The sequence below is a fragment of the Giraffa tippelskirchi genome, chromosome 1, assembly GCF_054371585.1.
Source record: "Giraffa tippelskirchi isolate mGirTip1 chromosome 1, T2T-mGirTip1v1.2.pri, whole genome shotgun sequence".
Classification (NCBI taxonomy): Eukaryota; Metazoa; Chordata; class Mammalia; order Artiodactyla; family Giraffidae; genus Giraffa; species Giraffa tippelskirchi.
Genome location: NC_137275.1, coordinates 127,537,554 through 127,560,284, shown reverse-complemented (window position 1 = coordinate 127,560,284; position 22,731 = coordinate 127,537,554). Strand labels below are relative to the sequence as shown.

The 22,731-nt window shown below is 37.6% G+C and overlaps 1 protein-coding gene across 5 annotated transcripts in view; it reads left to right on the top strand.

Moving 5' to 3' along the window:
- The window catches only part of HPGD (15-hydroxyprostaglandin dehydrogenase), a 38,538-nt gene extending 16,607 nt beyond the window's left edge, over positions 1 to 21,931 (top strand). For 2 of the 5 annotated variants that reach the window (XM_081569277.1, XM_081569248.1), the window contains 3 exons: positions 10,336 to 10,412; positions 13,582 to 13,745; positions 15,722 to 17,942. In XM_081569277.1, the coding sequence (XP_081425403.1) occupies positions 10,336 to 10,412; positions 13,582 to 13,745; positions 15,722 to 15,860 (380 nt within the window). In that variant the 3' untranslated portion in view covers positions 15,861 to 17,942. Of the gene's footprint in view, positions 1 to 10,335; positions 10,413 to 13,581; positions 13,746 to 15,721; positions 17,943 to 21,755 lie in introns of those variants that run through there. The other 3 variants (XM_081569258.1, XM_081569268.1, XM_081569287.1) reach the window with 3 other exon arrangements.
- Positions 21,932 to 22,731: the final 800 nt, after the last annotated feature.

Here is a 22,731-nt window from a genome sequence, read left to right as displayed (position 1 = left end):
GAAATTATTTAAACATATAACAACAGTTAACTTTAACTGAGCACTCACCATTTACAGGATACTCTTTTAAATACTATGGACACCTTGTGCTGTGCTTAGTCACTCAGTCGTGTCCGACTCTTTGTGACTCCATGGGTGGTAGCCCACCAGGCTCCTCTGTCCATGGGGATTCTCCAGGCAAGCATACTGGAGTGGGTTGCCATGCCCTTCTCCAGGGGATTTCCCAACCCAGGGATCGAACGCAGGTCTTCTGCATTGCAGGTGGATTCTCTACCAACTAAGCCACCAGGGAAGTCCTTATCTCACTTAATTCTCTCAACAGCCCTGTGCTGTAGTTTCTATAATCTCCATCTTGAAGATAAGGGAGCCTAGGCTGGAGAATATAATAAGTATCCTGCACAACCTTGCATGCAAGGAAGCTGGGGAGTTGGAATTCTCACACCAGCAGCCTGATAAGAGATTCCCTATGCCTTAACCGCGAGATTTTCTATCTCTTCTGTCTATGAGTTTGTTAATCTATGTCTGTTTCCATGTCTAGCTCAGCCTAACTGTAAAGAAAGAGAAACTGAAATCCTGTAACTTGATTAAGTCAGTGTGATGTCCCAGTATCTTCAGGACTCCTGGGCACTATTTTAATCTCAGGACTACTTACTCAACCTTCAGTGAAAGCTTAAGCTTTTGCTGTGTTTAACACACACAGAGTAAAGCCCTGGAACCATGTGGGGAGATTACCAATGTCACAGGTCAAAACATGCCATACAGAAGAGCAATTTAGATGTCCATTTGCCTTAGATATCCACTCGCCTTTCTTGGCTGAGAGCTTGGTTTGTCACACTTCCCACCCTGAGTGTGAATTCTCTTCTTAATTATCCCAGGGTTAATATTGGGAGCCACGTGTGAATCTTTTGGTAGTCATGTAGACAAAGCAATGAATGGATAGAAATTCAATGAGGAGACCATTCTGGGTTTGAGTTACTTTTCTGACACTCTTACAATCTAGTGAAAATCAGAGCAATCCAAAATGATTCTCCCTCTGATATTCCTCCCGATAAGCAGTGTAACTCCACTGATGATGGTTCATTAGTTCATCTCTGTCCATTACACTTGACTGGGTACCTTTATAATGCCCATCCTCCAAACCTGCAGCATCTAACACCATTTCCTTGTTGCCTCTGGCCCATCTGGGAAGCCCCTGCTAGCCCTCCTCTGACCCTTGGCTTTGACACTGAGGTTCTCTCATCTCACTGTACTGTTTTGTGTTTTATCCACTCATTAAGAGCCTCTGGTCTTCCCTTAATTAAATCAGTTTGATAAAAATACAAATTTTGTAATAGTATAGCAGAAGATAAATTGTGGATGTCTCACATCTTCACACTTTCCTCAGAAATAATATCAAAAATTTTGTACCCTTGAAGTCAAGCATGTTGGCAGACGTCAGATGACCAAACATGTCTCTGAGAATTACCAGAGTCAAAGTTTTGTTTGTTTGTTTGTTTTTACTTCTCAGCTTATATGAGATATAACTGAAAAATGAAATCATAGGAAAAGTAGTTCTAGTGCTTGCTTCCTGTGATTTCCAGATGTTCCTTCCCTATAGACCTTTCCTCTTTTCCGCTACTGCTCTCTGTGTTGAAGGAATAGTGGGTACTATTCAGTCCAACCAGAGTCCCTCCCATGATCTCGTGCCCAGATCCAGTGGAATCATTTAGTGTCATAGTAAAACCTCAAGTTGACACACTGGTTTGGGCAGAGGAGTTAATGAGTAATGACCACTGACGCAGACAAAGTATCAGATGCAATTAATAAGTTTAACAAACAGAGGAGTAGTTACAGTAGAGAGTGATTCTTTGCTGTGTTGAGGGAAGGGTGTCTCCAGTCTGGAGCCAGGGAAGTTGTTCCAATCTCTGTTAACCACATAGACTCTTCTGTATGAGCTTTTGTTTATAAATGTAATGTATAAACCTGCACTCACTTTGCCACATTCATCTTTACTTATTAAGCAAGAAAAAGTTGAACAACAGAGAAGAGCAAAGTCTGGCTTAGTGCAGATAATCAAACAGCTCTGCTCCCATAAGACATCCCATATATGTGTGCGTGAGTTCTCAGTTGTGTCTGACTCTTTGTGACCCAGTGGACTGTAGTCTGCCAGGCTCCTCTGTCCATGGGATTCTCCAGGCAAGAATACTGGAGTGGGTTGCCATTTCCTCCTTCAGAGGATCTTCCCAACCCAGGGATCAAACTCATGCCTCCTGCATTGGGAGGTGAGTCTTTACTATTGAGCCATCCGGGAAGCCCAAGACATCCAATAGGAGTCAAGTATGCTTCTTTATACTTAGTTACTCAAATAGTGGGAAAAGAGGAGAAGTCGTCATAGGGAAAGTAGTCTGCCGACCAAACCTGCTCCCAGCTGTTCAGCTACTGCAGTCTAGGTGTTTGCTGCAGGTGATCTGTGTGCTTCAGAAATAAGTCACTCAATGGTATTTTGTGAATGACATTATGAAGATCATATCACTGAATTGAAAACATTAAGAGCCCTGTGAAAATATTTGAATATCTTGGAATTTTTTGTAGCTAAATACCAGCCGAGTGACATACTCATTTGAGCTATGTCATATCTAGAACAATATAATTTGTTGTGTTACAATAAAAGTGCTAAGGTTACCACGTTAAATAACACATTCAAGTTAACCAAACATGTTGAACATCTACAGAAAGGAATTGGGGTATGAAAGCAAACTTTCTACCCCGGGAGCTATATATCAGTGTCTCTTGTAAGTATGCAGCACTAAATATTGAGTTGGCCAAAAAAAGTTCATTTGGGTTTCTCTGTTACATCTTATGGAAAAACCCAAATAAACTTTTTTGGCCAACCCATTAGTTAGCATGGCATAGATGAAACAGAAACATAATAAGTGGTGAAAGTCTTTAAGACTCATGTGGCCTGAAGAGAAGCATTTGGACTAGAATGTCACAACAGACCAGAAATCTCAGGTAATCACGTGGTACAACCCTCTGTAACTCTTCTTGCTTTAAAGAAGGGGGACTAACATATTTAGCAAATGCCGAGTTTCAGGCATTGTGATAGACCATTGGCTGTATGATGTCACATTTAACTTTCACAGTTCCCTACAATAGAAATCCGTTTAATTATATCCAATTTATAGTCGAACAACTCATCTTGAACAAGTTGCATAACTTGGGAAAAGTGGTGAGAATTAGTAAAGAAAGCAATGGACATGAGTTTGAGCAAACTCAAAGAGATAGTGAAGGACAGAGACGCTTGGCGTGCTGCAGTCCATGGGATCGCAGAATTGGACACGACTTAGAGACTGAACAACAATGATTTTAGTGTATCTTGTACAATGGATGACACTGCATTATCTGGATCTTCATTGGTCCAAAGAGCCACCTCCCTCCTTTAGTACCAAAGAAATTCTTCATGGTGCCATTTTGCTGTCTTATGACTTAAAATTATAAAGAAGACACACACTAGAATGAATCAGTAGGAAAGATCAAATATTTATATATTGGCCTTTGAGAAATGGATAAAAAATTTAGCATTTCCTAGCTGTGTTGGGGATGGGGAAGACCGTTAAGGAAATAGATAGTCTTTCAGAGTTCAATATGAGAGACATTACCTTTGTTTAGAGGTAAATTCTGACTCTGGGGCGGGTCCTGAAATTATGATGCCAGTCCTTGGCCCCCACTTGGAGGAGCAGGCCCCTAGAGTTTGCACAGGGACATTCTTTGAGTGGCTAAAAAAGCTCATCTTGGTTTCCTCTAAACCCAGCATAGGCAATAACTGAACTTTTAGGAAGGGGTATTTTGATGGGACATTAGGGGCAACTTTCTAAGAATTAACAATCCCTGGAAAGTGCTACTGAAGTTACCTTTTGGAAAGATTTTTATTACAGAAGATGTAGTCTTTTTGTGCAACTTTTTACATCACGGCACATTTCAAAGCATAATTTCTTAACGGCAGGCATTAGACCAAGGGGGAAAAAGCAGCATCAGATAAGGTGTTCTACTGTGTGAAAAATCATATAATGAGGACATCCACCAGTTATTTCAGTTAGCTTTCTGCATAAACAAAGATAAATGCATTCTCACTAGTTCTCTTTTCCCTTTCTATTAGAGAAGTAGTGGTCAAAGGGAGAGAGATGGGTAGACAATGTGAGATGGGTAGAAAATGTGAAGAGTTCAATTCCTGCTTTGGGGCAGAGCTGCTGAGCCCAAAGTTTATCATGCAAAGAAATCAGTATGTTTAGACTCTCAATTTACTTTCCTAAGTCGAATTTCTTTAACACTTCTGTATAGTTTATTTTACATGGTTTCTATCCACTTAAAAGCAAGTATGTTCAAGGATTCAGTACAATTGCCATCTGAGCATATTTCAATTTTTTGCACCAAAACTTTCTGAGCTTTTTACTCTCAGTGAAATGTAGATATTGAAGCTATCTTTTGTATGGGTAGAAAGAATGTTAAAGGTAGAACTAATGTGGAAATGAAAATGATATTTTATCTTTCTGAATGACTTTATTCTGTAATTGCATGTTTAATTTTCAAGTATTTAAATGTTTTTTTTGATAGTTATTCCATCAGTTGGTGTCATTTGGTGTTATTATACTGAGTGGTTGTAGAAAATATTTCTCTGTTTCATGCGTAGAATGTCTCCCTCTGTTGATATTATTTTTCTTAATCTCAGTTATGACAGACATAAACCTGCTACTAATTAGATGTGTTCTATTTTGGTGAGCGCCATTTTGCAATTCTTTAAGTAAACTTGCACAGTGCTGGGCCTAGAATAAATAAGCATTAGAAGTTTCTTCCTAACATTTTTATAATTTAAGGCATCTATTTTTAAGCACAATTGAGGATTCCTCACAACGTCCAACAAAATGACATTTCTTTAGAAACTGTTCTCTCCTGGTCACAATCCTTGTTTTGTTATTCTTAAATCCTTTAACATGAAGACAAAAGAATTTCTCTGTGCATATGGGAATTAATTTGCAAGATTTTAAAATATCTAAATTCATTCCAGCAACTGCGCCTGCAGTCATTATACTGGCAGAACTCCCTATGAAGTCAGATGGGGTCATCTGGCTGGTTGAATATCAAAGTTCTACCCTACCCCTGCACAAGGGGACCTACGGTTTGGTTTACACATTTCAACAGAGCATATTTTAAATACTACTTCATTATCCTTTGTATTTAAAATCGCTGAATACATAGTTCTTAAATGAATGCACTCTGTTAAGGCTTTTGTATTAGGATTAGCAACAGTCCACAGTTGGCCAAGGGTCAGAAACCAAATCATGTTAGGATGCTGTACCCGATTTGTGGCATTTTAGTGTAAAAGATACATTTTCATTAAAAGGTGCACTGTGGATAAACAGGTAAACTAATTAATAAAACAAGACTTTGAGATGTTTCATCTTAAGAAAAATGTTTAATTTGCATTTATAGAAAAATAATAGCAAATGTGTAAATTAGCTCATTTAGGACTCACAATAGCTACTATTACTCCTCAAGTTCACACAAGGAAAATACCACGGTACCCAGAAGTAACCCCTCCAAAGGCAGAGCTCACTGTGGTGGATTCAGGATTTGAGATCAGGTAGTCTGGCACCCTAAATCCAAACTCCTGTAATTCCTCTCAACAAATTCAATTAAAAGGACATTTTTAAATGGTTAAATAATATAAGAGACAACATTCTGGTCAAATGGTGATCCTCCCCTTGGTTTTATACATTTTTAACTAACAGTTTAAAACATGTTTTGGTTCTATTTGGCACCTAATTGGTACCAAACACATATTTCTAAAATGAATTCACTCCTATAAAAGCTTTTGAATTAGCACACACTGTATTTTAAGGGAAGAAAACTAGTGGGAAGTCTCAAGACAGAGGAAGAGATCCTGGCTGGAAATGTGGAATTTAAATTTAAAAATCATGTGTGTTTATGTGAGACAGAGAATGAAAGAGACATTGAGAGAATGAATTTCATCCACAAGAGTGGATAAGTGATGTAGGGAAAGAGTGTGCATAGAAAGAGAGGGGACTTCCTTGGTGGCTCAGTGAGTGGTAAAGCATCTTCCTGCCAATGCAGGGCACACGGGTTTGACCTCTGGTCTAGGAAGAATCTCACATGCTTTGGAGCAACTAAGCCTTGCACCACAACTTTTGAGCCATGCCCTAGAGCCCAGGAGCTGCAACCATAGAGCTCACACACCTAGATCCAATGTTCTGCAACAAGAGAAGATACTGCAGTGAGAAGCCTGTACACTAGATGGTAGCCCCGACTCTTTGAGTCTAGAGAAAGCCCATGCAGCAAGGAAGACCCACAGTCAAAAATAAATAAATAAATAAAATTATTTAAAAAGGCAGAGAAGGCCAAAGTCAGCTCTCGGGTCCTCCTGCCTACTCCTGGGTCTGGTTGAGGAGGAGGAGGAGCTGCTAGCAAGCATGAGGTGGAAGGACACCAGCGAAAGGAGGGAAGTATTTCAAGGAGAGCTTAATTCACTGTGTTGGTTGATGCTGAGGAAAGTGTCCAGGAAGACGAAGGCTTAGCCTTAGCAGACGTAGGTCACTGGCAGCCTCCACAATATCTGTTTGACTGGACTGGTCAAGTGAAAGCCTGATTAGGCTGAACTATGGAGCTATGCAGAGGTAGCTGGAGAAAGAGGTGAAATCAAGAGGGCTACTATTTTTATTTATTTTTTTAAGTTTGATTTTTTGTTGTTGTTGTTCATCATGGATTTTTTGGCACCAGTTTTTTATTTTTATTTACTTTTGGGTGACAGCTACAATCTTTAGATGAGAGATTTTGAGACTTGTTACTATCTCAAAGAAAAGTGATTCTCTTTTGATTCTGCACTTGATAAAAGTAACAAATGTAGGCTTCTTAAAATATTTCCATCTTTAATTTCTATGACACGATGCTTAAGTTGTTTTTTTCCTACCTCCACTGGTTCATCCTCCTCTACCACAGGGGGCTTCTATGTATGGCTGTGCAGGTTATAAACTGCAGGAACTCTGTGGGGCACAATTTCTACAAACTACCATGTGAGTGGTGATCCCAGAGTCATGTTGGACACACCCTGAACAATTCTCTGTGCTGACCCTTATTTCTAGCCTCGGAACAGATTTTTATCTGAAGCATGTGGAAACCATATACGAGTATATGTTAGTACTGTGAGTCTAAGGTCAGTAATAGAGTATGGCTAACCCATACTGAAGTTGACTGCAACAGAAATAATGTTTATACTTGGGTCATGAGACCCAAGAGAAATTATTGCATTCCTGAAACATTTCAACCTCAGTTAAAGTCATTGTCAGAAAAACAAAAACACTTTTCTTTCTCCCTTTAGCCTTCCTTTCCAAAGCAGCAAACTGAGGGAGAGAGAGCAAATGTCTATATCGAAAGTCAGTTGGCAAGTTGGGGACAAAACCCTGCAGGATCTTTAGCTATTTGGAATGTAAGAAGCAATAGTTAAAATCTGCATGTAGTGGGGAGATAAAGAAAAACTATTTAACTAAATTAACTACAACTTGCCTAAATAAAATAATTGAAAAATAGAATTTTCTTTCTTTTATCATCCTCCAAACTGAATATTATCTATCAAAAGAGCAAGGTATATGCAATTCATAGGTATATCCTTATAGTGTAATACTATTCACAAAAAGAAAGAAAGAGAAATGAGCTATTGATAGACATTACAACACAGGATGAATCCCGTAAGAATTATCCTGAAAGAATCCAGATAGAAAAGTTTACGTTGTGTGCTTATATTTATATAAACTTCTAAAAGAAGCAAACTAATCTATAGTGACACAGAACAGATCAGTGGTTGCTTAGAGGGGAGGGAAGGGCAGAAGGAAGGGATGACAGAGCATGCACAAGGAAACTTTTGGGAGATGTTTGTGTTCATATCTTGATTGTGGTCATGCTTTCGTGGGTGTCGACGTATGTCAAAACTTATCAAACCACACACTTTAAATATGTGCAGTTTATTTTATGCCAGTTATACCACCAAGCTGTAAAAATATCTTAAAAGGATGTTTGGTTTTTGAATGTCTGAAAAGGATTTATGCAGCCTTTGATCTATTACCAGAAAGTGAAAGCAGAGCAAGAGGAAACATTTTGCAGGATCACAGTGAAAATATCACTGGAATGCTATGCGAGTTACAAGACCAAGCACCACTTTAAAGATACAGACAAATTCTGATTGCATCTCCAATATACCTTTAAAGGAAAGTGCATTTTGCAGCTTGCTTCTTAGAAGCAACACAACAGTATTAGATCTCCTTCACTGCTGTGACACTTTGAACCAGTTTGGGTTCAGAAGTTCAGTGCTCCCACATACGTAACAGAAATTCATTCCACCTTCATCTTTGACAACATCTGTGAACAGCGTCCTTCTGGGGTTTGTGGCTGTCAACTAGCTCATCTCTGATTCAGGTTCACTCTGCATTTCCTGCTGTCTGTGAACACCACCTACAACCACTGCCTTGGCCTCATAAACATTGAAAGAGATGGTAGAACAGTAACTAACTTACAAGAACAAGAAGCAGCAGTGTCTGACTGTACCTGTTTATTTGCTTTATCTTGATCTCTTAATATACCTGTATACCTAATACATCTGTGAAAGAATCATGAATTCTTGTTGACTGACAGTGAAGACCTTAATTAAGTCGCACATGTTACTGAACAAAAACAAAACAAAAAGGAGAACCACATGTTCCATGCTTTGAGATCACTGGGTGGATATACTCTGTGTGATCTACCATCCCAGGGATTTAAAGTGCTCTTGAGCAAACATACTTCATAAATTGAGACCTGGCAGGCACCCAGGAAGTGGTTAAGGTTCGCATTTATTGCTGAACTTTGGCATAACCGGCTCATGATCAGTAGTGTTCTGGGACTAGTTAGCTGGGTGGAGGTGAGCACATCTCAGCAGAATCATTTAGTAGTTAGTATTAGCATGATATTTGATAGTAATAACATTATAGTAATCAGGAGTTGCTATTTTCTGATTTGCAGAAGGCACAAATTTTAAAAATGATAGAGCACGTTAACTCAGGAAGTTAAAAGCCAAGATGGAAAAATGGCTGTAATTAAAAGTTTCATTGTTGATTGAGATAGAGAATTGACAATTAGGAGAAATAAAAGTGAATTTACTTACAAAACAGAAACAGACTCAGACATAGAGCACAAACTTAAGGTTGCTGGGGGGAAGGATGGGAGAAGGGATAGTTAGGGAGTTTGTGATGGACATGTACATATGCTATATTTGAAATGGATAACCATCAAGGACCTACTGTCTCCCCCCAAAACCCCTCTCATCCAGGGGAGTTTGGGGAAGAATGGATACATGTATATGTATGGCTGAGACCCTTCACTGTTCTCCTGAAGCTATCACAACGTTGTTAATTGGCTATACTCCCATAAAACAGGAAAAAATTTTCAAAAAAATAAGCTTGATAGTACAAATATCTACAGTAAAGTTTGTTTTTATTGTTTTGTTTCTTTGGGTGGGAGGTGCTGTTGGGCTGGGAGGTAGGAGAGGAAAGATACTATATATGCTACAATACTACCTTTTCCTGGACTGTGAATTTAATCATATATTTGAACAGTTACTATTGCATGTCTATGGAAAATTAAACCAATCATAAAATTGCTTGAATTCTGTTGTTGAGTATGTAATTATGAAAGGAAATAAAATAGGATCAAACATTTTTGTTTCTGGTTTTCTTTTCCTAAGTCATGGAATGAGAAGATCTAGGCATCTGCTACAGATCAGAATCAAAAGAAGTTGACTTTTAATTTTCTTCAACACTTGGAGGCATCTTTCAGGGAAGTTCAGGGCAGAGAAATGCTGACCAACTTAAAATGAAGACAAATAATACCCTCCAAATCCCGCTTAAGCTATTTAAATTCCTTCAGCCTTAAAAAATGTAGATTATACACTTTTAAAAATCCAGGCTTAAAAACTGAAAATTTGATAGTAACTTACTGGATTTGAAGATGATTCTTTTGGTCAACTTTTCTTGACTTTGTCAAGGAGGCAGATAAACTTTTATATCACCCTGCCTGTATCCCTAGGCTGTAACTTACCAACTGTAAATTCAGAACAATAGAGCAGAGGTCATGCTAGAAATATACGATGCTAGGACTAGTGAGTTTTACAAAGTTGTCCAGTGATGACCTTAGAGTATTTTCCAAGATTAATCTTAAAATGGAACAGGCACAGATTATTTATTTTCCTAGCAATTGTTGGGGTTTGTCTGCTTTTTTTTAATAAAATTGTTTTTGGTTTTTATTTGTCTGTTTCAGGGCTCATGCCTGTTGCACAGCAGCCTGTTTATTGTGCTTCAAAACATGGCATAGTTGGATTCACACGCTCGGCAGCGGTGAGAACACAGCCACAATATCTCTCTTTCTCTTTCTGTGCAAATGTGACAGATGAGCTCTATAAAGTAGAGGGGAACAGAGGTAAAATTCAGTACACTTAGGGACTTCCTTGGTGGTCCAGTTGTTGAGATTCCTCGCTTCCAATGCAGGGGACATGGGTTCAATCTTTGGTCAAGGAACTAAGATCGCACATGCTGCATGGTATGACCAAAAAAAAAAAAAAAGCAGAAAAAGTAAACAGTGCAGGTCGAGTGCATTGTATGTTTACATTTTTATGAAAAAGAAAAAAGCCAAAATTTGCTTTAAAATTTTTTGATACATTTAGATTAAAGATAGAAAAATAAATTATACTTCAGAGTTGTTGTTCAGTCACTAAGCCGTGTCTGACTCTGTGATCCCATGGACTGCAGCATGCCAGACTTCCTTGGCCTTTCACTATTTCCCAGAATTTGCTCAAATTAATGTCCATTGAGTTGGTGATGCTAGCTAACCATCTCATCCTTATTTATTATTAAAAATAGTTTCCAGGTAACATAAAGGACCAACTATAGAGTAGATTATTTTAACATGAAGTAGATTCTAAACACAGGTTACTGAAAAAATACTTAAGGATTAAAAAAACAAAAAGATGATAGTCTTTATTTTTTGAAATTGACTCCAAATTAAAAAATCATTAACTATAGACTTCCTTAAATGCCCCAGACATTATTTATCCTGAAGATATGATAAAAATGAGTCAGAGCCTGGAGGATGGAAGAAGGGGTGAGGCTAGCTTTTACCTGGTAGCATTGTCAAGGATTCTGTTTCCATAGAGATCTAAGGTAAATGTGTGCGGAGCTTAGAAAAATATTTTAGCTGTAACTGACCACATGCATTGATAGTATGATGTACCTTTTTATAATAACTGAAAAAAAATGTACAGCTCTAAATGGAGCCTGATGAACAAGGGTAAAGTAGAATGATGATTGTTTGGAGGTGTAAGAAAGAACCAGACCAAAGGTGACTTTCGGGTCAAGGCCATGAACTTGGACTTTATTTTAAGTATAGCCATCATTGGGTCTTTTCTGCACAGGACTGACATGATTATATTTCCATGTGAAGAGGACTATTCTTGCTACTATTTAGAGAACATATGGGAATTCCCTGGTGATTCAGTGGTTATGACTCTGCACTCTCACTGCCAGGGGAAAGGGTTCAATCCCTGGTCACAGAACTAAGATCCCTCAAGCCGTGTGGTGCTGCCAAAAAACAAAACAAAGAGAATATATGAGAGAGGACAAAAGTAGAAGGCGAAAGAGCAGTTGGGAGACCTCTGCAGTGGTTAGTCTAGTTGAGACAGAGAGAGGGGTCTGATGACGAGGAAATCATTAATAGCAAGAAATGATAGGCATAGAGAAAGCAGACAGTGAATGGTAAATGTTCAGTCAAAAAGGAAGATGAGCAGCTCTCACTCTCTTAATTGAAACTGATTGGAAATTTTAATTTAACTTGCAAAGTCTTAATCTTTAAATCAACTTTTAATGAACACATAACACTATTACAAAGCAAAGTGCATTCATGCGTGCACGCTAAGTTGCTTCACTGGTGTCAGACTCTTTGTGACCCCATGGACTGTAGCCTGCCAGGCTCCTCTGTCCATGGGATTCTCCAGACAAGAATACTGGAGTGGGTTGCCATGCCCTCCTACAGAGGACCTTCCCGACCCAGCGATCAAACCCATGTCTCCTGCAGCTCCTGCGTTGCAGGTGGTTCCTTTACTGCTGAGCCACCAGGGAAGCCCCGCAAAGCAAAGTAAATCAAAGCAAAGACCAGAAATGCTGCATTTACAGTTACAAAACTGGAACTTGTACAGCTGATGCTCATTATTTGTTAGTTATGTTCTGTAAAATCACTTGCAAACACTGAATTAGAGGATACTGAACTATTGCTCCTAAGGGAAATTTGGGGTTAAGTTCCTGCAAGCCTCTGGTTACAATGTCCTGTTCAACCAATCCACGCATAGCATAGTTTTAAGTATATTTCTGTTTAAAGACACCTTATTTAATATGTATTGTGTGTAATATGTATTGTATTATTAATAGCATGGCCAATAGCATTTATACCTCACGCCTGAAGGACGCTCCTCTAATGTATGTATTTTCTCCCATAAGGCACATTGCAGCCTTCTTGCACTTAGAAATACTAGACAGCACTTCAGCACTATGCCTTGAGGGCATTTGAAGTATCAAAATCACCAACAAAAAGCACAAAGATGAGAAAAACCTGGGCAAGTACCCTGAAAAGGATGCTTGTTTATGGTCGAGGAGCTGAAACAAGAAACCAGAGCATCATTTTGTTTGACCTTAGCCCACATCAGGCAGCTCAAATTTCTTATTACTCTGTGTTTGTCCACAGATAACCTCGAAAGCACTATGAGTATTGATTTGAGGTCTATGAGTAAATTTTAGCAAGGAAGAAAACGGAATCTACAAACAATTGACTTACATTTTGTTTTACAAATAGTTAGTTCAAATAAAATCAATAGGTTGAAAATTAAGCCAAAAGATGTTAGTCTGAAAATACTTAAAATTGTCTTCCAGATAGTGCCAATTACTAAATGTCTTTAGAATAATCAAAGTCCTAAAATTTTCCACTAAAAGTATTTTTAAGTAAGTAAGAATACTTTAATACAATCCCAATTTCAAAGAAAACTTGGGATATCAATTCTAAAGCCTTAGCTTCTTTTTTGATTTTATTTTAAAAGTTTTGTGTGTGTGTGGTGAGGTATAGCTGATTAGCAACGTTGTGGTAGTTTCAGGTGGAGAGTGAAGGGGCTCTGTCGTACATATACGTCTTTCCACCTAAGCCCTAGCTTCTTACCTTCAGCTTCCTGCAATGTTCAGTAGGTAAGAATACTTTAGATAATCAAGTATTTTCAGAAGTGCCCAATACTGATTTTTTTAGAAAGTAATCAAGTGAGGCTTTTGGGAATTAGTTTACCACTTTAGTTATGTATTCCTTTACTTTCTGCCATCAGTCAGCCTTACCATAGCCATATTTATAGAGCTAGAAGAGCTGTGTAGTGGTTTTCACATCAGAGTCTTTTAACTAGCTTTAGTTATCAGTTTATCCTACATGATACACTTACAAAACTCCTGAAACCTGCAACCTTCTACTTCCAATTGACAGATGGCTGCTAATCTCATGAACAGTGGTGTGAGACTGAACGCAATTTGCCCAGGCTTTGTTAATACACCCATTCTCAAATCCATTGAAAAAGAAGAAAACATGGGGAAATATATAGAATACATGGGTCCTATCAAGGATATGATGAAATACTATGGAATTTTGGAGTAAGTAAAGCTATACCTATTTTCCTTTAATATGACAAAGCAAAGGGCTATCTAGACATAAGCAATCAAAAGGAAAAAAATTAGCTTTTACACCTGAGAAACTCATGCGAGCTTCAAAGTTTTGGTTTGGCAAAATCTCTGCAAAAAACTTTTTTCTGGGTTTCTGAATAGACTGTGTTTATATATCATGAATTTTGTTGTTAGATGTAGAGAATGCATTATTAATACCTTCAGCCATAAGGAAGTACTTTTTTAAAAGGCGATGTTTAATTGTCTTTGGAAGAAGTGATACCTTATCTGCCTAAATTCCAAGCGATATTTAAATAAGTATACCCTTCGTGACATTTCATGTGGCCTCCTAACTTCAACCACTTTCCTAACCATGTCTGAGTTAGAGCAGTTGACATTTCACAGGATGGAGTCATCGGTATCAAATCCTGACTCCACCACCGACCACAAACTTATCCGTCAACCTCTGGGTACCTCAATTTTCTCACATGTAGAATGGGCGTGATAGTAAAACAAACTTAAAGGACTTTGGAAAGTCTACAAACAAGTTGATAAATGGAAGGTACTTAAAACAGCAGCAGATAAATAATAGACATTCAATAAATGTTGGCTATAATTCTTTCTCCTTCTACAATTCTTTCTCCTTCTACAATTCTGCCTCCTGAGAAATCCATTTGCAGGTCAAGAAGCAACAGTTAGAACTGGACATGGAACAACAGACTGGTTCCAAATCGGGAAAGGAGTATGTTAAGGCTATATATTGTCACCCTGCTTATTTAACTTATATGCAGAGTACATCATGCGAAATACTGGGCTGGATGAAGCACAAGCTGGAATGAAGATTACTGGTAGAAACATCAATAACCTCAGATACGTGATGACACTAACCTTATGGCAGAAAGTGAAGAAGAAATAAAGAGCCTCTTGATGAAAGTGAAAGAGGAGAGTGAAAAAGTTGGCTTAAAACTCAACATTCAGAAAACTAAGATGATGGCATCCAGTCTCATCACTTCATGGGAAATAGATGGAGAAACAACGGAAACAGTGAGAGATTTATTTTCTTGGGCTCCAAAATCACTGCAGTTGGTGACTTCAGCCATGAAATTAAAAGATACTTGCTCCTTGGAAGAAGAGCTATGACCAACCTAGACAGCATATTAAAAAGTAGAGACATTACTTTGCCAACAAAGATCCGTCTAGTCAAAGTTATGGTTTTTCCAGTAGTCATGTATGGATGTGAGAGTTGGGCTATAAAGAAAGCTGAGTGCTAAAGAATTGATGCTTTTGAACTGTGGTGTTGCAGAAGACTCTTGAGAGTCCCTTGGACAGCAAGGAGATCCAACCAGTCCATCCTAAAGGAAATCAGTCCTGAATATTCATTGGAAGGACTGATGCTGAAGCTGAAACTCCAATACTTCGGCCACTTGATGCAAAGAACTAACTCATTGGAAAGATTGAGGACAAGAGGAGAAGGGAACGACAGAGGATGAGATGGTTGGTTGGCATCACCGATTTGATGGACATGAGTTTGAGTAGGCTCTGGGAGTTGGTGATAGACAGGGAAGCCTGGCATGCTGCAGTCCATGGAACGGCAAAGAGTCAGACACGACTGAGTGACTAAACTGACAAATCTTTAAATTTCTACTCTAAGAACATTTCTGATAGGTCTAAATTCTGCTGATAGGCTAAAGGTGGGAAAATAATCACTTACTCAATGTAAATAATAAGGATAAATTTATGAATCCTTCCTATCAAAATAACAGAAGGTTAGGTGTGAACATCCACAGCAAATTTATAATTCAGTGAATATCTCATTGAATTAAAAAGGCTCAGGTAGCAGTGCTGCATAATATACATTTCCCTATTATTTGTTAAAGGTAATGTATACTTCAAAAATAACTCAAAGGGTTGTGACAGTTATGCCTTATTCTTTAATTTTAAAATATTGATTTTCCCTTTATATTTAGCCCTTCAATGATTGCCAATGGATTAATAACACTCATCGAGGACGATGCTTTGAATGGTGCTATTATGAAGATCACAACTTCTAAGGGAATTCATTTTCAAGATTATGACACAACCCCATTTCACATGAAAATGCAGTGAACATCTTATATGTCAGCTTTAACTGAAAATAAGCACAAATGACATACTCCATTTTCTATTGAATACAGCTTTTTAAGTGAAATGTTACTGTTTTAAGCCTTCCTTTCATGCATTTGATGTTCATTTTCTCTAAATGATTAGTTAAGTATATAGACTTTAAAAAATGAGGAACTATCAAAAATATGACATGGACCAAAGCTAGGTTTTGATGTTTATAATCTAAACAAGGGATATTCCAGGAATATTCTGCCTTTCAGAAGATATATTTAAATTTGTGATTCATAAATGTTAATGTTCTTCAGAACATCATTTTAAAAGAGATACTTGAATTGTTATTTAACTCAAAGCAGATGTAAAAAGCTCATTTTGTCTCTATGTTCACACTTTAAAAGAATGAAGCTACCTACAGTGGCAAATATTTAGTAACAATAACTTTTACTTATGTACCATCTTTCAGCTGACTAGTTCAGCTCTTTGAGAACATGGCATATTTAGGGCCCAGTAGGTAAGGAGTAAATTACTGTATGAATATATCCCAAATGAAAAATCTAATGTATGGAAAAATGACAAAAAATAACTGGCTGAAGTGTTGACCTACAGTTCACCCTTCCATCTGGTGAAAACATCTTTTCCTCCATGCTTGCTTTAAAATTTTTGACTCCAAAAATCTCAGGAATGAAACTTTTAATAGCTATAGCAAACAGGCATAGTTAGTACTCCTAAAATGTTGTATTTAAGACACACTTGTTAAGAAAGAAATACAAATGTAATTTTTTTCAGATTCCTTCTTTACTTGTGCCAATTTCAAAAATGCTTGCTTTTCAGTAAAACTGTTTTTTTTTTTAATCTTCATGAGTTACTCAGTGTTCTGTGTATAGATGTAGAGAAGAAACCAATTTTGTGACAGCCTCAACTGAAGATGTTTTTGTGTTTTCAAAGCCATAATAACAAGAGGTAAAAATAGCTGTGGTATTTTGCCATTTTTTCCTGTCATGTATTTTAAGACAGGATCATTAAATGCACCTGCTTCGGATAATGCTATTTGCAAGCAATAATTAATGCTAATAATAACGATGTGCAAGATTTCCAAATCAATCATTTCCTTGTAGAAATATTGAAAAGTACCTCATTCTGCCTGCTAGCTCCTAAGCTCCCAGGTGGGAGCAAAATCAATCCATGTGAGATTAGTAAGGATTTCTTAGAGATATTGGTGAGTTGTCAGATATGGCTCTGTTTCAGTTCTGACATAGAGATATATTACCTTCACTTTTAAAGAGTGGTTTGAATATGAGGAACTGTTGTCTAGATGTCCGCATATTTGAAAAACACCAAGAAGTGAACATCAGTGAAAATCTAAGAAAAGTTAAGTTGTATAATTAGGCACAAGTGTGTTCATAACTTGTGGCAGTAACAAACCAGTTAGTGCTGTAGATATGAGGAATATCATTTATCTTACTCTGTCTTCCACTGTAATGCTCAAAGCTATAGCTTAAGCTTTTAATTTATGAAGAAGTCTTTGTACTGGTGGCCTTCACTATACACTGTACTTTGAATTATTGTTTTTAAATCAATAAACTATGCAGACATTTAAACCCAAATACTGAGTAGAACTGAAAAAAAAGTGTTCTGTTTTTTAAGATTATTTTTACATTAAAATGTTTCTTCTATAAACAACTTTAAGTAAATCATAATGTTATATGGTGCTGTATATACTGGTTAAGAAAAATAAATATTAAATTTTCAGGGAAAGGAGTGGTGAAATCTTAAATGGAATTTTTCAGTGAAAACCCTAATGTAAATAATTTTTTGAACAAATTTTTCTTATTAAGTGAAGTAGGGCTCCCAAGGTAGCAAAACTAAATATGTATGGGTACTGAAAAAAGATTAAGAGATTGGATAATGACACTGAAATGTCTAACACACTTAGTTGTCCCATATGAAGATAATTTTATATACTTGTACTAACATTTAAAATAGAAGTGATTATGTGATAATTTCTGATTTTTCCCTGTGTATAAATTTAGGACACTGAAGAGGTCTGACAGTGTACATTTTTAATAAAAATTTAAGTCATTTCGCAAATTAAGTATCATTTGTGAATAGCTTTTTCTTGCATGTAGTTTGCAGGGTCAGCCTCTGGTGATATAGAACCAAGCAGTGTAGTGGAAAGGAATGGACTTGAGAATAAATAGGCAAATGACAGATATGACATGCATTTGATATTTTCCCTGATATTGTCCCTGCTATAGACTTGAACTTGTCACTTAGCATCAATTAAAGGTTATTTTTAAGAGCCATGAATAAAGTGAAAGTAAAAGTGTTAGTCGCTCAGTCCTGTCTGACTCTTTGGGACCCCATGTACTGTAGCCCGCCAGGCTCCTCTGTCCGTGGAATTCTCCAGGCAAGAATACTGGAGCGGTTTGCCATGTCCTCCTCCAGGGGATCTTCCCAATCCAGGGATAGAACCTGGGTCTCCTGCATTTCAGGCAGATTCTTTATCATCTGAGCCACCAGGGAAGCCCAAAGATATCACTAACTCCATAATACTATAATGATGTGATGTTGTGGGGTCTAGCTCCACAATAGCTAGTGACCCTACAGTCATCTTGCATGACATATGGATTTACTACTAATTCCTATCACTAATCCATAAAAGCATTTGTCTTCTTTATCTTATACTCAAAAAATACTGTCTCTCCATCACTGTATAGATGATGTGAAGGATGTGCTATGCTGTGCTTAATTGCTCAGTCATGTCAGACTCTTAGTGACCCCATGGACTGCAGCCTGCCAGGCTCCTTTTTCTGTGGGGATTCTCCAGCAAAGAATATTGGAGTGGGTTGCCATGCCCTCCTCAAGGGGATCTTCCCAACCCAGGAATTGACCCCAGGTCTCCTGCATTGCAGGTCGATTCTTTACTATCTGAGCCACCAGGGAAGCCCCCAGGGATACAATGATATTAAAACACATTGCCTGCCTTATAAAATCCTATCACATTTTTTGTGTTTAACCTCTTGGGTTTAAATTAAAAGGATAAACTGGTAAATTCCTAGATTTAGGTTGCCCTGAAGTAATTGCATGCTAGTCAGGCACTATTTTCTAAAATCTAAATGTATAAATTTACGTAAATTTTTATTTCTTTGTCCTTAAATTCATATGTGTGTGATATATACAGAGAGAGACATATAAATATATATTAGCTCCTATAGCCACAAAATAATTTTTAGAACTATGTGTCCATTGTAATTATCTAGTATGAGTAGCAGAGGATTCAGATAAACCTTGAAACTCATGATTTAACATAATGGAATTGTTTTCCTTTGGTCACACAAGAGTCCAGTGCTGGTATTCAGTAAGCGTGTTTCCATGAGGTCGTTTAGACTGCTTCTGCCTTGTAGTCCCACCGCGAAGGACTCTGGAGTCATTCAAATCCAGCCAGTGACTGGAGAAGAAAAAATGAAGAAGGTATACCTGCTTCTTAAACATTTCAGCCTGGAAATAACAGTCATTATTTTTACTCATAGCCCATTGATGAGAGCTAGTCTAAAAGCCCTACCTGAAAGCCAAAGATGCTGGGAAATGCAGACACACAAATGCCTCCCAGAAACAACTCTACATCATAGAAAGGGAGCGTGAATTTTTAAGAGACAAATAAATCTTTTGTCTTTGCCGCATCTGCTATGTCTGTAAATCCCTTGTTTCTCACGTTGGATACATTCACTCCCACTCCAGAGAAACATCCTAAAATTCTATGCAGTTACTGTACCCAACTCAAATCCAGATCTCCAGTAGCTGCACTGACCTCTCCATTAAGCTTCTGTGACTTCTCATGATCCTGGGACAATTTATCTGTCCTGTGCACACACTCTATAGTCATGAGCAGAGAGAAAATCTACAGTCAAATCTCTCATTTAGAAAAGGGAAGAATGGGATCACTGGTCAATAGCCATGGTACAACCCTTCAAGCAGGCACTGTGAAATCTCTGCCCCAAAGTGGGGAACTTTCTTGACTTTACTGCAGTCTTCAACTTGAGAATAATGATTTTTTTTAAATTTTTTATTTTTGTATTTGGGTAGAGCTGATTAACAATGTGGTAGGATCGAAGGGACTCAGCCATACATATGCATGTATCCATTCTTCCCCAAACTCCCCTCTCATCCAGGCTGCCACATAATATTGAGTAGAGTTCCATGTGCTGTACAGTAGGTCCTTGTTGGTGATCCATTTTAAATATAGCAGTGTGTACATGACCATCTCAAACTCCCTAACTATCCATTCCCCCCATCCTCCCCCTACCCCAAAACCACAAGTCAATTCATAATTAAATGATTTTATCATTGTGCTGGAAAAGGGAGGGGTGGGGGTGGACTCTGGCTTTGCCCTAAGAGGAATTCTTTTTACTATATTATTCTGCGTGGTTCGTTTGTTTTTTGGCTTCTTGGTTTTTCTTTTTTTAGTACCAGATCTTCTAGGAAGTGGTATAGTTTTCACACATGCTATCCTGTCAATGCAAGCTTCAAAACCTGAGGGTTTTTTTTCAGTCTTAAACAGTTAAAGGTTGAAAAAGTCTGGCTTGTGATTTCTTTAGCTGAGCAATTTGAAAAAAAGTATAGGCTTCTGATTAGTTGCTTCCAATTGATAGCAATTGGATTATTTGCTTCCAATTGATTTGCTTCTGATTTTTCAGTTGCATGAAAAATGCCCAAATATCTTGAATATTCATAATTAATTATCATAATTCTCCAGCCTGATAAATTTTTTTTCTCCCCATTCCTTCTTTTCTTTCAATATAAGTGCAGCTACACTGAGGTAAGCCAACTTGGAGGGAACTCAACACTTATATTTTGTGGCAGAACTCTGCAGTAATGGATCTTTAATGCAGAAAACATTTCTGAATCAGACCTTTTCATTTTTGGAGTCTAAAACTACTTGAGTTTTCAACCCAAAAGGCTCCAAATTTCTGGATTCTCTCTTCTCCTTTTATTTTCATTTTTACCACAAGCTAGCCTAAACCAGCCTGAACTTACCTCCTAGTTCTATTCCTTGCTAAGTGTAACCAAAAAGCACCAGAAGATATCACTAGCATTCTGTCTTCCAACCTCTTCATCTAGAAATCGGCCTGAGGAGTCAGGAAAGACAAAATACTTGTCAGATGCTTTATCTTTGCTTAACAGGGCTTTCCAGTTTTGTAGTCTAAGTATCCACCTACTAGGGGCTTCCCAGGTAGTACAGTGGTAATGAATCCACTTGCCAGTGCAGGAGACACAGGTGACACGGGTTCAATCCCTGGGACAGAGGAGCCTGGTAGGCTACAGTCCATGGGGTCGCAAACAGTTGGACACAGCTGAGCACAAGTGAGCAGCAGCCATCTACCTGCTAAGTCAATGACACATGTTTTAGATTTGTTTGCTTGTTGTTGTGTTCGGCAGCTCTACTTCTGGTACCAAGTGAATTAGCTAAGGTAGTGTTCAGAGCTATAAGGGATAAATCCCAAAATGCAGAGGCTTGATAAGCTCAAGTTCCTCTCAGACAGAAGGATTTAATACAGGTGTGGAGTGGGCAGCCTTCCAAGGGGCTGAGTCAAGGATTCAGCTTCCCCTCATCCTCCACCTCCAGCATCTTTGGGAGCCTAAGAGTCTATTCATGGAGTAGCCAGATGCACCTGCTTCTTTATCCACTCAACCCACAAACCATTTGAAGACTTGCTCAGACACCCCCCTCCAGATGCAAGAGGTGGGGGTGCAGTGCTGAGAAGTGTAACCCTGGCCAGAGAACCTACTTTCCAGCAAAACACTACTCCCTGGAAAGACGGTATAAATCTTTGGTAAAGAGCTAGCCCTCTCTGCCATAATGCTCTCAGTTTTAAGTTATAATATATGATGTATGGCTTCCAGGTTGGTGAACACATGGAGACTTGAAGAGAGAAGGCTGGAGAGGTCACGACAGCTGTGCACCGTTTTCTCTTTCCTTGTCCTGTGCATTGTTCCATCTGGCTATTCCTGAGTTATGTCATTTTATAATAAATCAATTCTCTTAAGTGAATAAATATACAAGTTTAAATCACTACAAAGTATGTACTTTTGCATATTTTAAATATTGGCATTTAAAAATATCCAATGGGAAAAATAAGCACCATGACTACTTTATACATATCATCTGCTCTAAAATTCAAGAATAAATATTTTTGGAAACATCAGAATTTTTATGTGTTTTATTGTTTAGCTCATCTTTTATAGCATTTTATCCTAAAGAATGCTTTCTTGGGAATTATTATATGATCATCACTCTTTGCAACAAGTGTAAACACACACACACAAATTAAAACTTAATTTTTGTTTTGCATATAAGGCTCTAGATGGTAAAAAATTTCCTTTGGATTTGGTAACATTTAAATTAATAATAACAAGTATATTAAATTTTTATAAGTAATAATTACTCTTAAAAGCACAATGCATCATTATTAATATATGTAATCTTTTAAAAATATTAAAAATCCAAGTCCACTTTCAAAAAATACAATACATTAGAAATATATATGGAAATTGAGATTTTACCCCAAATTATTCATGTATTCAAGAATAGATATAAACAATACTTGTTGATAAAATAAGTATCAGTATCAAATCTATTCTTATTATAACTTTAAGATTTAAGAAACTTTGTAAATAAATAGCTGGGAATAAAAGGAGTTTTGTTGTCTTCTTTGAATTCTCTCTGAATTTTATTCCAAAAGCATGCAATAATCTGTCCTCAAAAAAGTGTTGTTTTTGAAATCTATTGAGTGACAACTCGGTTATTTCCTCCTTCAATTTTTTTTGAAAGTAAAGAAAGGTCAGTTTTTCTGCCAAAGGATTTGTTATCCTTCAGTTG